The 13835-nt window shown below is 43.8% G+C and overlaps 1 protein-coding gene across 2 annotated transcripts in view; it reads right to left on the reverse strand.

The window, feature by feature from the left end:
* Positions 1-13835, reverse strand: part of CACNA2D3 (calcium voltage-gated channel auxiliary subunit alpha2delta 3) — an 871068-nt gene that overhangs the window by 176080 nt on the left and 681153 nt on the right. For both annotated transcript variants that reach the window (XM_081524872.1, XM_081524871.1), the window contains 4 exons: positions 9583-9666; positions 4848-4919; positions 4524-4585; positions 3075-3142 (listed from right to left, as the gene is read on the reverse strand). In XM_081524872.1, the coding sequence (XP_081380998.1) occupies positions 3075-3142; positions 4524-4585; positions 4848-4919; positions 9583-9666 (286 nt within the window). The remainder of the gene's footprint in view (positions 1-3074; positions 3143-4523; positions 4586-4847; positions 4920-9582; positions 9667-13835) is intronic.

The following is a 13835-nucleotide window of genomic DNA, read 5'->3' on the forward strand; positions in this document are numbered from 1 at the left end:
ATACAGAACAGCCTGAGTCAGGAACTTGAGTGGGCCACTCAACTCCTGTGTAATGTTAGCATGTTGTTTTACTTTGCTAAATGTCGGTTTCTTCATGTGCAAAACAGTAATAATAATAGTCCCTAAGGGACAGGTGGCTGTGAGGGTGAAATTATAGGTTGAATGATATGAGACCACCAAAACGCAACTGTTTTTAACCAGCAAAAACTGCTAGGTGATACAGGATCCTAACTAGAAATGAATCATCAGTCTGGAGAGGTAGCTAGGAGAACTGAGGCTTGCAGGGAATTGGAGAGTGTTTATAGAATGCTCGAGATGCCCTAAGTGTATGAAACCACTCTTTCTCCTTGTGTCTTTATGTGACTTCATTTTCATGGGTCATCAGCAGACACACACTTCTAAGTGACCACCTCAAAAACTCCACTGACTGAGAATGGCAGTTTCCCTCATGACCATCTTACTGCACTCGGGATTCCAGTATCCTCATCAAACGTACAAAATAAATAGCGAAATACTAGAACTACCATCACATACTCCTGTTTGATTTCACAGTTAGTTGGGAGTAAATTACATAGAATATCATCCTATATGATGCAAATGGCCATATCCTGGCTCCAACACCTACTGGTGGAATGAGATTGGGAACGTCACTAATAGTGCCAAAGGTCATAGACTACATGAGAGGCTTGAATGGGATAGTGATTAGTCCCTAGGGCAATCCATGCATCAAAACAGGCTTTCTTCCCTTTCTTGCTTCTTCCACTCCTCCCTCCCTCCCTTCCATTCTTCCTTCCATTTATTTATGGACCATCAACTATGAGCCAGGTACTATTCTAGGTCTTGAGCCTTGAAAACATAACAGAGACCAAAAGAAAAAGCACTAATTGTCTCATGATATTTACTTTCTAGCGGCAGAAAAGAGATAAGAAAATGAAGTTAAAATACATAGCTTATCACTAGTGAGGACTATGAAGTTAAGGGAGAGAATGAAGCAAGGAGAGAGGGTACCAAGAGATGGGGAGGGATGAGGGAGTGTCACTGTTAACTGTTGGAGTCAGGGATGCTTCACTGAGACAGTGACTTTAAGCAAAGACCTGAAAGAGGTGAGGGGAGAGCCAGGGAGTAACTGAGGTACTCGTGGCAGAAAGAATCACAGGTGCAGAGGCCCTGAACTAGATCTCGCCTTCCTGGAATATTGGGTTAATGATATCAATTCTACATATATTTCTAGTTTCTGTTCTCATCAGTCTTCATCTACAAATCTCTCTCTGCCTAGACCCTAAACGGAAGATCTTTTTGATCACTTCCTCTCTGAACTCCTAGACCACCAAGGAAATATGGCTGTTCTCTAACTCTCTCACCTCCAATTTAGATACTCTTGAGAAAATCACATCTACTCTTGATTGATAATGCTGACAATAATAACATTAGCTCTAACTGACTGAACAAGTACTGTGTACAACATATCTGTATCAAGATATGTGTGTGTGTGCATTCGTGCATGCATGCACACACATGCGCTCAGTCATAAGCTTTTGGCAACTCCATGGACTATAGCCCGCCAGGCTCCTCTGTCCATGGAATTCTCCAGGCAATAATACTGCAGTGGGTAGCCATTCCCTTCTCCAGGGGATTTCCTGAGCCAGGGATTAAACCCACATCTCCTGCATTGCAGGCAGATTCTTTACTATCTGAGCCACCAGGGACTGTTTCCTCACCTTGACCTCAGACGGCTTAGATGTGAATTTTCTGTCTTCATGAGCAGGACATTTACAGAGTCACTCATGGAGCCAGAAAATTAAAGAAGTTTAAAAAAAAAAAAGATCCCTGAAAATACGTCCTGTTGGGTATCTTGCTCAAATCACAAAGTTGCCTGTCTTTTCTTGCCTATCTCTAGGAAAAGGGAGCACATACTTGATTACCTCTGCAGTGGGGACACTCTGAGCTTTTTCAGGGTCAAAATGACCCACATTCCCCCTCCTTCCTATTCCTTAAGATCTCACAATCAGTTGGGAGATAAAACCCAAAGTCCACGAAACATTTTGGGGACACTGGGCAGTAGACCAGAAGGCCATATATGGAATCTGCATTTCAGGGATTTCCAATCTCCTTCTTCCTTCTCTGCTACATCACTGCAATGAATCACAAAGCAGTCCAGCTTCTAGAAGTTCACTACACTCATTTGTTGCCAGCTCTAACCCATGAAAACCTGGATTGTAACTGACCTTCCCTCTCTTGGCATACTCCCTGAGGATACCCAGGATACCCACACTCCCTGAGGATACCCCAAAAGAACACTGGTCTGGTCCAACTCCTTCTCTGTCAAGATGCAAAATTTAACACCTGGGTAGGGCCACTCTGGGAGTGAAGCCTTTCACCGGCTAGCCCCAGTGCTCCCTGTGAGCTGGTGATACTGGTAAAGATAACTTCTCTGACCTACTGGGTGGTTGGGAGATGTAAAGGACAGTATAGGGGTGACAGGAGTTTTAAAGATTAAAGGGCTGTAACAACTGCTACCATTTACTGGGATTTCCCAGTGTACAGGTGCTTTATGAAGACAAGAAGAGCTAAGAACCTCAAGATGCTCCTTATTTCTTCTGACGTAGATAAATCATTTGAATGATCACATTTCCCTTGGACCTAGGCTGCCTCAAAACACAAGTGAAATTTGTAGCTCGATGTGGAGAAGACTAAGGCTTGCCTACCTTTGTTTTCCTTTTCCTGGGCTTGAGTTTTTATATGAATTCATATTTTTCTTGGTACTGATTTTTATGTGTGAGAAGAATACAGCTGGTAGATGGATGATTCCTATGAGTTGCCTCAAAAACTTAGTGGATAAAAGCACAACATAAATAAATGAAACCATAAGGAAAGCCCCACTATCTGGGAGTCCCAGGCATCTGAAATAGTCTAAGAGAGCAAGGTAAAATCAGGGGGGTAAATGGTTGAGTCAAACATCCAGGAATTAGAAAAAGGGCTGGAGAGCTGAGCAAATTCTTCAGCTAACCCAATGGCTGGCTTCAGGGCTTTCTTCCCACATGAAAGGATTAAGATGGATAAAGACAGCATCTTACCTTCTTCAATAGTTACATTCCCTCGGAAGAAATATTTCCCATGGCCTCTGGAGAGCGCCACACCTAAACTGTGCAGAGAAACAAAGCAGATCTTGAAATCCATAACATTGACTGGAACAGACTTGTGAGCTAACTTTTTATTTTCCATTTTCACATTTCCATTTCATGTTCTGTAAACAATTTTTTTTTTCCCAAAAGTTTACTTTCAAAACCCCACTGATTAGAGTTGGTGCTGGTCTTGCTTAGATTTGATCAGCTACTTCAATGTAATTTCTAGTTGGAAGTGCAGCAGCAACGGGTGGCTCTCGAGTTTGTTTAAAAGAGGTGTGGCAACTGCTACAAGCCCTTGAGCAAGCCCTTCTCTTAGATGCTTTTGTAAGAGCTACATGCCCTAATAATCTTCATTACCGCTTTACGCATCCCCTGCCCTACATTTAGCCACACGAGGGTCTTTCCAGACTATAGAGTTTGAGACGAGGGAAAATTAACCCCTTTCAAATGGCAAAATGACCACTTCTGCTGTCTCTTGAATGCAGCCACGTGACTGCCTGGTGGGTTTCTTTGCCCAGCTCTCTTCCTTGTCTGATAGATTTTTCACACTCTCACACTCTTAAACGTCTTGATTTAAGCTCCTTCCTTTTTCACCTAAAGTCAGAGAATATGTTTTGATAACATACTCTCATCATTTGGCAAACCCACTTAGCAGCCACGTGTTTCCTCAAGTGCTCTGGTTCCAAATGGAATTCACCCAAGATCCCTGACCATATATGACAACACCACCACAGATTTTATTAAGATGGATCCAGAGTCAGTAAACTCTTTTTTCCCCTGAGCTCTGTGAGGCATCAGTTGAAGAACACGAAGAAGTCCTACCAAAATAACTTTTTACAAAAAGCATTATCACACTAAGTTAATAGCGGGAAACTTTAGAATGCCACATACAAAAGCAGGCAAGGGGGCAAGTGCATTTTTCAAGATTTTTACAAAGAGAAATAACAGGATTGAAAGGCAGACAAGCACAGAAGAACAGTACGGAGAAATTAAAACCGAAGCACAACACATAGGGATGAATATGCTGCCTCGAAGTGTGAAGGATTGCTTTTGGATCATGGAAATAAAGGGCAGCAAGTTAGATGGTTAAGGACCCTGGTAACCCGCTGAATTTATCTCTCCACCCTTAGTTGGAACCCCCAAAGCTTATTTGCTTGATAATGAGATGCAAAGCCATGGCAAATTGAATGAGTTCTCCTAGGTGAGCCTGAACCATTTTTCCCCTTATGGAAAACAAAAACAAAAGCAGCCTGGGAAAAGCCCCTTCCTCACTCTTTCCAGCCTTTAGGCAGGATGTTTGGTTATCTTCAGATGATGAGCTCTGAGAGTGTCAGCAGGTTTTGTACAAACACAACTGATGGGTCTGATGGAATGTCCATGTATTATGGTCAGCTCTACCTGAAAGGAGTACCCTTGATGTCTGTATAATAGTAGTCATTTGTCATCACCAAAACCCGTTTCTAGATTGAAAAAAAAAAAAAAAAGTCGTAGAGAAAAGAAAACATGGTTAGTCTGCTAGGTGAAGTTTTCAGAAATAAATAAAAATAAATGGACACACTATGATCAGGTTAACAGTACTACATGAATCTTGTTTGAGATAAGTAAAGACAAGAGAAAAATGATCTCAGTGAATGATATTTACTCCAGATAGAGCTTTCAAAGCTAATTTTTCACAGTGGTTTGTTTTAAATTAAGCGGCAAGAATGTTTGAGAAAAATGTACCCCTTTGTCCACTGTCTTCTTCACCTCCATGGAAAACTTCCCGGTCTTTCTATTCACCATGGCATTTCTTAACTAAAATGATAAAAGAAAATTGGGGTTAGTTCTTCCCAGGGTTACCATATTGTTTTGGACACCTTTCACCATCTAGCTTGAATGCATATTTGGTGGCTTGTGTATGCAGGGCTGGGCTGTTTCCCCATGCACTCTTGGTGTACTTTTGTAGTAAGTCTAAATACTATTCTCAGATCTCTGAAATGGAGCTTTGGGAGAATAAACATCCAATTGCTCTTGTCTAGGGGGAGAGAGGCTAATAAAAATACATAAAGGACCATCAATCTCAATTTGGGGTGCTCATGTAAACCTCAGGGCAACAGTGACCAAAAATCCTGTGCAATGTTAAATCCTGAGAGTCAGAGAACAAACCCCCAGCAAATGCTAAAATACTCAAGAAGCAAGGAAATCTCGGGGCACAAGTTACATTTTCACAAAGGGTATTGGTTTGTTATGGAGAAAATAATTTTTCAAAACACAATCAAGTTAAAGATATTTTCCTATATAGTAGTTGTCTGTCTGGTTGGTTGTTTTCAAAAGCCAACCATCTGGAAGATAGGGATTAGCTTTTCATAGCATGAACCATCTTCAAATACTCTCTGAGAAATCTGGGCCACTGAAAAGCCTGGCTGAGGCTGATGAGCAGTGAACGGGGCAACCCTGCATCTGATTTTTGAAGGTCTCATCTAGGAATCGTGAGCCTCCATCCCTTCCCCCACCCCTGGCTGATCTCTGCTAATTACTTGTGGCCCTTCTGTGAGTTCAGAGAAGGACAGCAGACACAGTGATGAAAGATGTGCCATCATGGGCACCAATAGGAGACGACGGGAAGGCCATTTAATGAAATAGGAGCAAATGCTGACATGCCACAGCCTGTCAGGAAGGGCTTTTTCCCAGCCCCATGCTTGTTTTTTTTTTTTTTTTTTTTTTTTAATTCTTTTCCCTCTTTTCTCCTTTTAGGAGCTTGAATAAGATCTGGCCGATAGAGAACTGCAGTGCTTGCAAGCAACCTAAATTTGATGTGGGGCCTGTCTAGATTTGGGTTCACATTCCCATCTTCTGTGCAAGAGAGTAAAAGCATAATTTTTAGCTGGAGGCATGTATAAAATAAAACATATATTTTACTCTAGATATTTTTTAACAACACATAATGGGCATTTCTGGAAATATTTTCCCATTTTAACTTTTGTGGTTTTGGATGGGGAGAGCTGGTCCTAATTAAGTCTACTTTCTAACTCTTAAGAACAGCTCGATTTATCTTTGACATGGTTTTCATTTTTCCTCTTTCTGGTGCCTGCCTAAAGCCATTTGGGACCTGCCCCTCTCACATTCCCCAGGCGAGTCAGAGATTAGGTAAGCTTCTCCATGCCCCAGCGCCACCCCACCCCCAACTCCCAGTAGCGAAGGATGATCTGCGCCAGGACCTGGGAGGGTCCAAGGCCAGGGTCACTAATACTTTCTGGAGGCAGATGCTTAGATGATTAGTCTAGTCTTTCCCCTTCCTTTGGGCTTCCCTGGTGGCTCAGATGTTAAAGAGTCTGCCTGCGGTGCAGGAGACCCGGGTTCGATCTCTGGGTAGGGAGGATCCCCTGGAGAAGGAAATAAGTATCCCTTGCCTGGAAAATTCCAAGGATGAAGAGTCTGGTGGGCTATCCTCCATGGAGTCACAAAGAGTCAGACACAGAGCGACTTCACTGTCTTTCTTTCCCTGTCCTTCAGTTATAATGGAAATAGATTACACTTACTGAGCACTGAGGCAGGACAGCACTGTAATTCAGAAATGGACTCTGGAGCCAGAGGTTTGAACAGATCACTTACCCCTACTGCGCCTCAGTTTCTCTTTCTGCGAAATGGAACTAATGATAGCACATACCTCATAAACTTGCAGTGGGAATCTGATGAGCTACTATGTAGAAGAGTGCCTTGTATACTCTAAGCATTCAATAAGTGTAAGCTGTCCTCCATATTCATCCTCACCAGCAGCAGCATCTTCATTATTATCCCCCTCTCTTTTCTTTCATGTCAGACTCCTTTCAATAGCTTAAAATATTAGGATTCAAACTCCAGTTTGCTTGACACAGATATGACCTCACATCATTTTTGGAAGTACATAGGGTTTATGATATAAATGTGGTCATGAAATTTAACACAAGCCTAGCTGCCAAGAGAAGTAGGATGTTCCTTCCAAGAATTTCTCCACAGCTGGGCAGACACATGCTGCTTCTTCCTTGACTTTGCCTGTCTGGTATTTTCAAGATCTTGACTTAAACTGCCCTCTGCTACATATGTGCAAATCCCATTGGCAGACACGTGGGTACGTGGGATCTTGTGTAGCCTTCACAAAGATGCTTTGCCTAGATTCCAGAATCCGCTAATCAAGGATGTGCAAATCCCTAGGAGAGAAATGGTGACTTGGGTTTTCACAATCAAGCACATTGATAGTGAAGGAATTTATGTCTCAAATGTACCTTCTTTTCAAGCAGACAAGAGACCCAAATTAAACACGCACAACCATAGACCTACTGGTGAATAAGAGCACTGACTTGCTAGAGGTGTGGGAACTCTGAAGGCGGACACAGAATCCAGTCCTGGCAATCATATCAAGATGAGGAGCACGGCTGGGAATCCGATGACAAAGGGAAAAAAGAGCAAGGAAACAGAAAACATCCGTCAAATAATTGTGAGTCAAAGGTGGTATCAGCTCATGGAGACTTAACCTGGGCACAGGTGATGATGACTCAACCACTGGGGTACAGATGAGCCAAGTGATAAATCTCTTCAGGAAACCCGAAAAGGATAAGTGCAGGTGTCGGCCTAGTGTTTAACGAGCAGAAGGCCAGCTTCCTGGATGTGGGGACTCCCAAGTAAGAATGAGCATCAAGTTTGCCTCCTCTGTCAATTAAAATGTAAAAAAATTAAGGAAGGGATGGAGAAGCATGCTGATGACAGGGTTCAAAACTTTTTGGAAAGAAAACAAAAAGATGCAGCGAAGTCAAAATAAAGTAACTGATAGGGAGGGAAGAGAAAGCAAAATAATGGAATGCACCCTTTAAAATTACATGATACAGTTTAGCAACAGACATACATTAATAAGAAGGTTACCTGAGGGTTGATAATGCCAAGAATAATACTAATAACAGCTACCACTCAGAATGGTCACCATGTCCAAGCAATAATGTTGACACTTTTGTATCTTTCAATATAGTAACACACTAGCATTCACAATAGTTCTGTGAGGTACTACTGCCATCATACTCATTTTACTGAGAAAAAAGAACCTATACCAAAACTGAGAGGTACAGTAGATAATGGCTTGCCTGAGACCAACAGCCAGCAAATAGCAGAGGTGGGGCTTGAAACCAGGCAGGCAAATGTCTGAACTGCATTCCTCAGGACTGTGCTAGCCCGCTTCTTGGTAGGAGCAGGTTGAAAAGGTAGGACATGTACATTAGGAGCGGTACAATCAAAAGACCCAGACATGAATCCTGATGATGATGTTTAAAGAACAAGAAGATATAGAACTATACCAGGTCACTGAGCTGACATGACGTCAGGTCACCAGCACTTGGGAAAAGAAAATGAATGAGGAAATAGTCTTTTTTTTTTTTTTTTTAATCAAACAGCAATAATCTTGTCTGAATTAGGGTTTAAAAGAGACAGCCCAGATGAAGAAGGAAATACGGTAAATGTCTAAAACAGATATGATTCTTGCATTTTACAAGCAAGGGAAAATCTCAGAGATTTATGCTAGCTAAGTAATGTCCAGGTTGCAGAGGATGTGAAGAGAGGAAAAGCAAGCAGCAAGAGGACCGTGATGCTGGCTGTATTTCTAAAAGCACAGGAACCCAGCCTGTGCATTTCAAATGGCTCCCCTGAACATCCCTTTGGAAAGCAAGACAGGGGGAGGGGTAGAAACAATGTTGACTCAGTGAAGAAGCTCAGGAAAGGACCTCAGACAAATCTGGGAGGTACAAGTAGAGAAACACTGCCTGGGCAGGGAGATTCCATATAGAGAGGAAGAGCAAGGGTCCAGATTCACACACCCGGGAAGTTAGGATTCAATTAAGGACAGTCTGCCTGGATTCACAAAAGATGGCGTGTCTAACAAATCTGATTTACTGAGGAAGGAACAAGAAGACTGCTGGGGCTAAATCGTGGGCATAAGGAAAACTTTTGATACAGTCCTGAAGGCTGAATCTGTCTGGGAAACAAGCACGTGTTACTAAAGTGTGGCCTGGAAAGGGGAAAGGCTGGGATGGCCCTGGAAACAGGGCGGTCAACCAAAGAGGAGGAAAGTGGGTCTGCCAAGCCCTGGCTGACATCCTGACAGGTAAACTCTGGCCCTGGTTGTGCAGCTGCCCCACTAGGCTCTGGCCAGGCTCCCCTGAGGGTCGCAGGTCCCATCAATGACGCTCAGAAAGAGTATGGATTGATCGGCTACAGAAGGAACCAGAATGCAGATGGTTTTAGACTACACAAAGCAGGCAGGGTGGCTGGAAACCCATTTGCAAGTGGACCTACAGGCAGGAGAGTTATAAAACCCCAAATGCATACAAGGGCCCATGGTCTCTGCATCCCTCTGATGGCCAGGTGTTCCTCTAGTGGGCCTCTCTTGACAGGCTCCCAGGCAGAGGAGGGTACAATGGAGCGTCCTTCTCACTGGGCTTGAAATCAAATCGCTTACCACATCATCGCGGTCCTCCCACTCCACCTCAGACAGGTCAACACTACTGTAGTTGGGTTTCCTCCGCTTTTTTCCTTCTTCGTACTGGCAGAAGAGGAAGAGAAAGAAAGCATATGATAAAGGAAGAAGATATTTCCGTGAGACCACCAGCCAGGGCAACCTTCAGCATCTGAATCCCTGGTTCATGCTTGAAGACTGTGAGTGGAGGGTACCAGGGAGACGCAGAGGGGCACTCTTGGGTTTTCAAGACCAAGAAAGCCGGACTGAGTCACTAGTAAACATGTGAGCTTCTCAGGTGGCGCAGTGGTAAAGGATCTGCCTGACAATGCAGGAGACGCAAGAGATGTGGGTTCAATCCCTGAGTCAGGAATATCCCTGGAGAAGAAAATGCCAACCCACTCCAGTATTCTTGTCTGGAAAATTCCATGGACAGAGAAGCCGGGTGGGCTACAGTCCATGGGCTTGCAGAGTTGGACACCGCTAAGCAGACAGAGGGAGAGTAAGTATACAAGCCAATTCTTTGTTTCATGTGAATTTACCTGGTAGACTCCTTACCTCTAAACATGCCAGGGGCAAAGCAGTTTTCCCCCTCCTTGGACATTGTGTGTGTGGAATGGGGCCTTTCTCAACTTATCCAAAGCTTTATAGCACACACCTTCATGATACAGGATAGGGAATCTTACATAGTCTGTATTCTGAGCTCCACATTTGGGCTCAGCATCCTGGTAACATTTCCCAAACACATGGAAGCTTCTATTTGCTATCACACTGGCCACAGCAGTGCTGAGATAAGCAGGGCTACTTAACCCAAAGAGCACGTGGAGCCTGGGAATCACTGCCAGACTTAATGGCCATTAGCACATCTCTCTGGAAAAGCTGATGAGTGCATTAATACCACGGGAAGTTCTTTGAGTTTTTTTTCCCCTAGAGCACTGGTGTTACAGTCACCTGGCAAGCCTACTATTTTATCAGACTGTCCTGTGTCTGGATGTTCCTGTGTCTCGGGACTTTAATGCTGCATTTATAATGTAGGAAAGTCTGCCCTCTGCTGCAGGCTCAGGATAAGCAATCCCTTTGCCAGTTCAAAAGATATGGCTGATGGCATATTGGAAAAAATACGTTATGTATGTATAGCTTTTATTTTTCTTTTTTCCTTTTGTTTCTAAATTAGACAGCTTTGGATTTAATGGGCAGGATTCTAATACAGCATCACTCTAGGTGTTTTAAGACTCCCAAACCACAGGTTGCCATTTTGGACACTGCTCAGTTACTATGGAGACAGGTGCTGAAGGCACTTGGTATGGAGGAGAAAATCACCGCTGGTGTACAGGACCAAAGAGGTCCACACTGGCCCCACAGTGGAATCTAGGAGAGAGAGGCCAGGCAGGACAGATCTCCCACTACTGTGGGGCCAGATGGGACTCAGCAGTTTTCCTGCTAAGTTGTTTTCCCTCTGGGCTGCATTTCAGGAACGCTGGGGTGTCCTTGGAGAGTACCCACCCTTACTGCCCAGGAAGGCTGCCTCAAGTCTAAGGGGGAGTGGGCTCTGACCATATTGGTCCACCGTCCTTCTACTCCCTTCTCTCAGGTTTTCAGTTAACAGAGAGTCACGGTCAGCTTTATGACATCGGATCCACTCCAGATGAAGAGGAAGGGAAGTGGTTCCCTCAGAAGCCGCTGTAAACGATAGCAGATTCACAGTTGGATCCTGTTATGGAAAGTTCACTATGTTTGGCCCTCGAGAGAGTCGGGCTGGGGCTGAGTGTGTGGAACAGGCAAGAGGGCAGTAGGGTGGTCACCTTTTCTCAGGGTGAGAAGGTGGGATGGGGGAGGGGCACACAATGCTAAGAAGCCCTATAGTCAGACATTCTTGGACCTCTGTTACCTGTACTAATGGTCCCCAGGTTCCATATTGGTAAGAATAATTCCTGGGAGCCACTAGGCAGCCCAGAAGTTTCTGCAGCCCAGCCCAGTTTTACCAATAAAGGTAAAACTTTCATGGTTTCTTGGGTAGTCTAATGCTAGGTATATACTGTCTTTTGGAGGAAGTTCTTCCATTGGTCACTTCAAAATCCTCTTTTAATCACTTTGTCAACATACATTTATTGGACACCTAGCAAGCACAAGGTCCTAAGAATATAAGTAAAGTCAATTAAATGGTGCTTCATTCTTTCCCAAGGACCTGTTTGTGGTTTATCACTCTTAATTCTGCCTACTTATAGTCAATTTACTCCCCATGGTGCCTACAGCAAGTTAAATAACATCACATAGCCAGTATATCACATACCCCCAGCCCCTGACCAAATTTTCATGGCTCTAAGCCTCATGTTATTTCAACTGCCACTAAAGAAATTTTAGAAAGTGAAAGGCACTCAGTCGTGTCTGACTCTTTGCAACCCTATGGAGTATACAAGTCCATGTATACAGTCCATGGAATTCTCCAGGCCAGAATACTGGAGTGGGTAGCATTTCCCTTCTCCAGTGGGTCTTCCCAGCCCAGGGATCGAACCCAGGTCTCCTGCATTGCAGGTAGATTCTTTACCAGCTGAGCCACGAGGGAAGCAATTTTAAAAGACCCCCAAGGTCCTTCATTCTCAGGGAAAGTGTGTCCCTGCCTTTGTCAGGAGAGGTGAGCACAGTGGTTCTGCCACTCACTGGGCATGTGACATGAGGTAAGGCACTCAGCTGCTCCAAGCTTCCTTCCTTCCTCATTCAACTGCAAAATTGTGAAAAACAGTAATACCTCTGTAGCCAAGGTAGGTTGAGACAATTAACTAGGTGCTGTATGTAAGATGACAAGCACACTCCAAGTTCAGTATGGAATAAACCTTTAATATGCATGTGGCTAGTGTATGTCCTGAAAAAGTAATAACCTTGGTGAAGACACTAGCTCACAGCACACAAATGTCTAATACGTCATTTCCTTGACATGAAGGAGACCCACTGAATAATTTGTTGGGTTACTGTTGTGCAGATATTAGGGAGGAAGAAGATGTCTGTTGAAGATGATGGTGTCAGATAGTCACACTCATATGCCTCCTCTTGATGTGTAAGATACTTATGTACTAAACACCAGGTTGGGACTTGAGACTCTGCTGGCAGAAAACTTCATACCTGTGCTAAAGAACCCAAGTCCTTTTAGATGATACCTGGCAAAAGTGGAATCCACAGAGATAGATCCCATGACTTTTGACCATTCCTAGATATCTTCTTTCATTGTTTTAATAAAACCACTCAAGAAATTCAGTACACTGCACTATTAGTATTCAAGAAACTAGCAGAGACTAGAGAGTGAGAGGAGGAAAGGTTTCCCAGCATGCTGGCCTGTAAGTCATCATATTCCAGCAAGTCTCTAATTTAACTGCATTGAAAGAAACAGACGGGACCAAGGATACACTCTTGGGAATACCCCTCTACAATGTCTGCTAAACCAGTGAAGTAGGTATGAAACAGTCAATACTTTCTACTTGAGTCTTTATTAAATGGGTGAGTCTCTAAAAATACAAACAGAAATCCATTCAGTAGTGTAGCAGAGTGACTACTTTGAGTAACAAAAGAAAAAGTCAACGGGCTGTTGCATAGATAAAACAGGTCAAGGACAATGAGTAAACTTCAGACTGATGACCCTAAATCCACTTCATCTTTTCTCTTGGTAAAAGAACGCTGGCTTCCCTGGTGGTCCAGTGGTTAAGAATCCACCTTGCAATGCTGGAAACATCAGTTCGATCCCTGGTCCAGGAAGATCCCATATGCTGAAAGGCAACCAAGCCTGTGCACCACAACTACTGAGTTCATGCTCTGGAGCCCAAGAGTCGTAACTACTGAGCCCAAGTGCCACAACTACTGAAGCCCATGCCCTTGGGTTCATGCTCAGCAACGAGAAGCCACCACAACGAGAAGCCCATGCAATGCAACTAGAGAATAGCCCCTACCTGCCACAACTAGAGAAAGTCCGCACAACAACAAAGGCCCAGTGTAGCCAAAAACATAAATACTTTCAAAAGTTAAAAAAAAAAAAGAAAAAACTTATTACTCAGCTAGAGAATAGACCTCTCTTAGGAAGATACCTGGGCTGTGGATCACCACCACTCATCCCCCACATATTTCAGGGAAATCTCTTTGGTTCTCCTACAGGGAATCCCCATGCACCTCACACTCAGTAAATGCAGTTCTAGTGAGGGCAAGACCATCCTGGTTCGGATGTAAGCCAATGAATGACCTGAGTATGTAAAGGAGACCCAGAGCTCTCCAGG

This window comes from Giraffa tippelskirchi, chromosome 9, assembly GCF_054371585.1.
Source record: "Giraffa tippelskirchi isolate mGirTip1 chromosome 9, T2T-mGirTip1v1.2.pri, whole genome shotgun sequence".
NCBI classification, from domain to species: domain Eukaryota; kingdom Metazoa; phylum Chordata; class Mammalia; order Artiodactyla; family Giraffidae; genus Giraffa; species Giraffa tippelskirchi.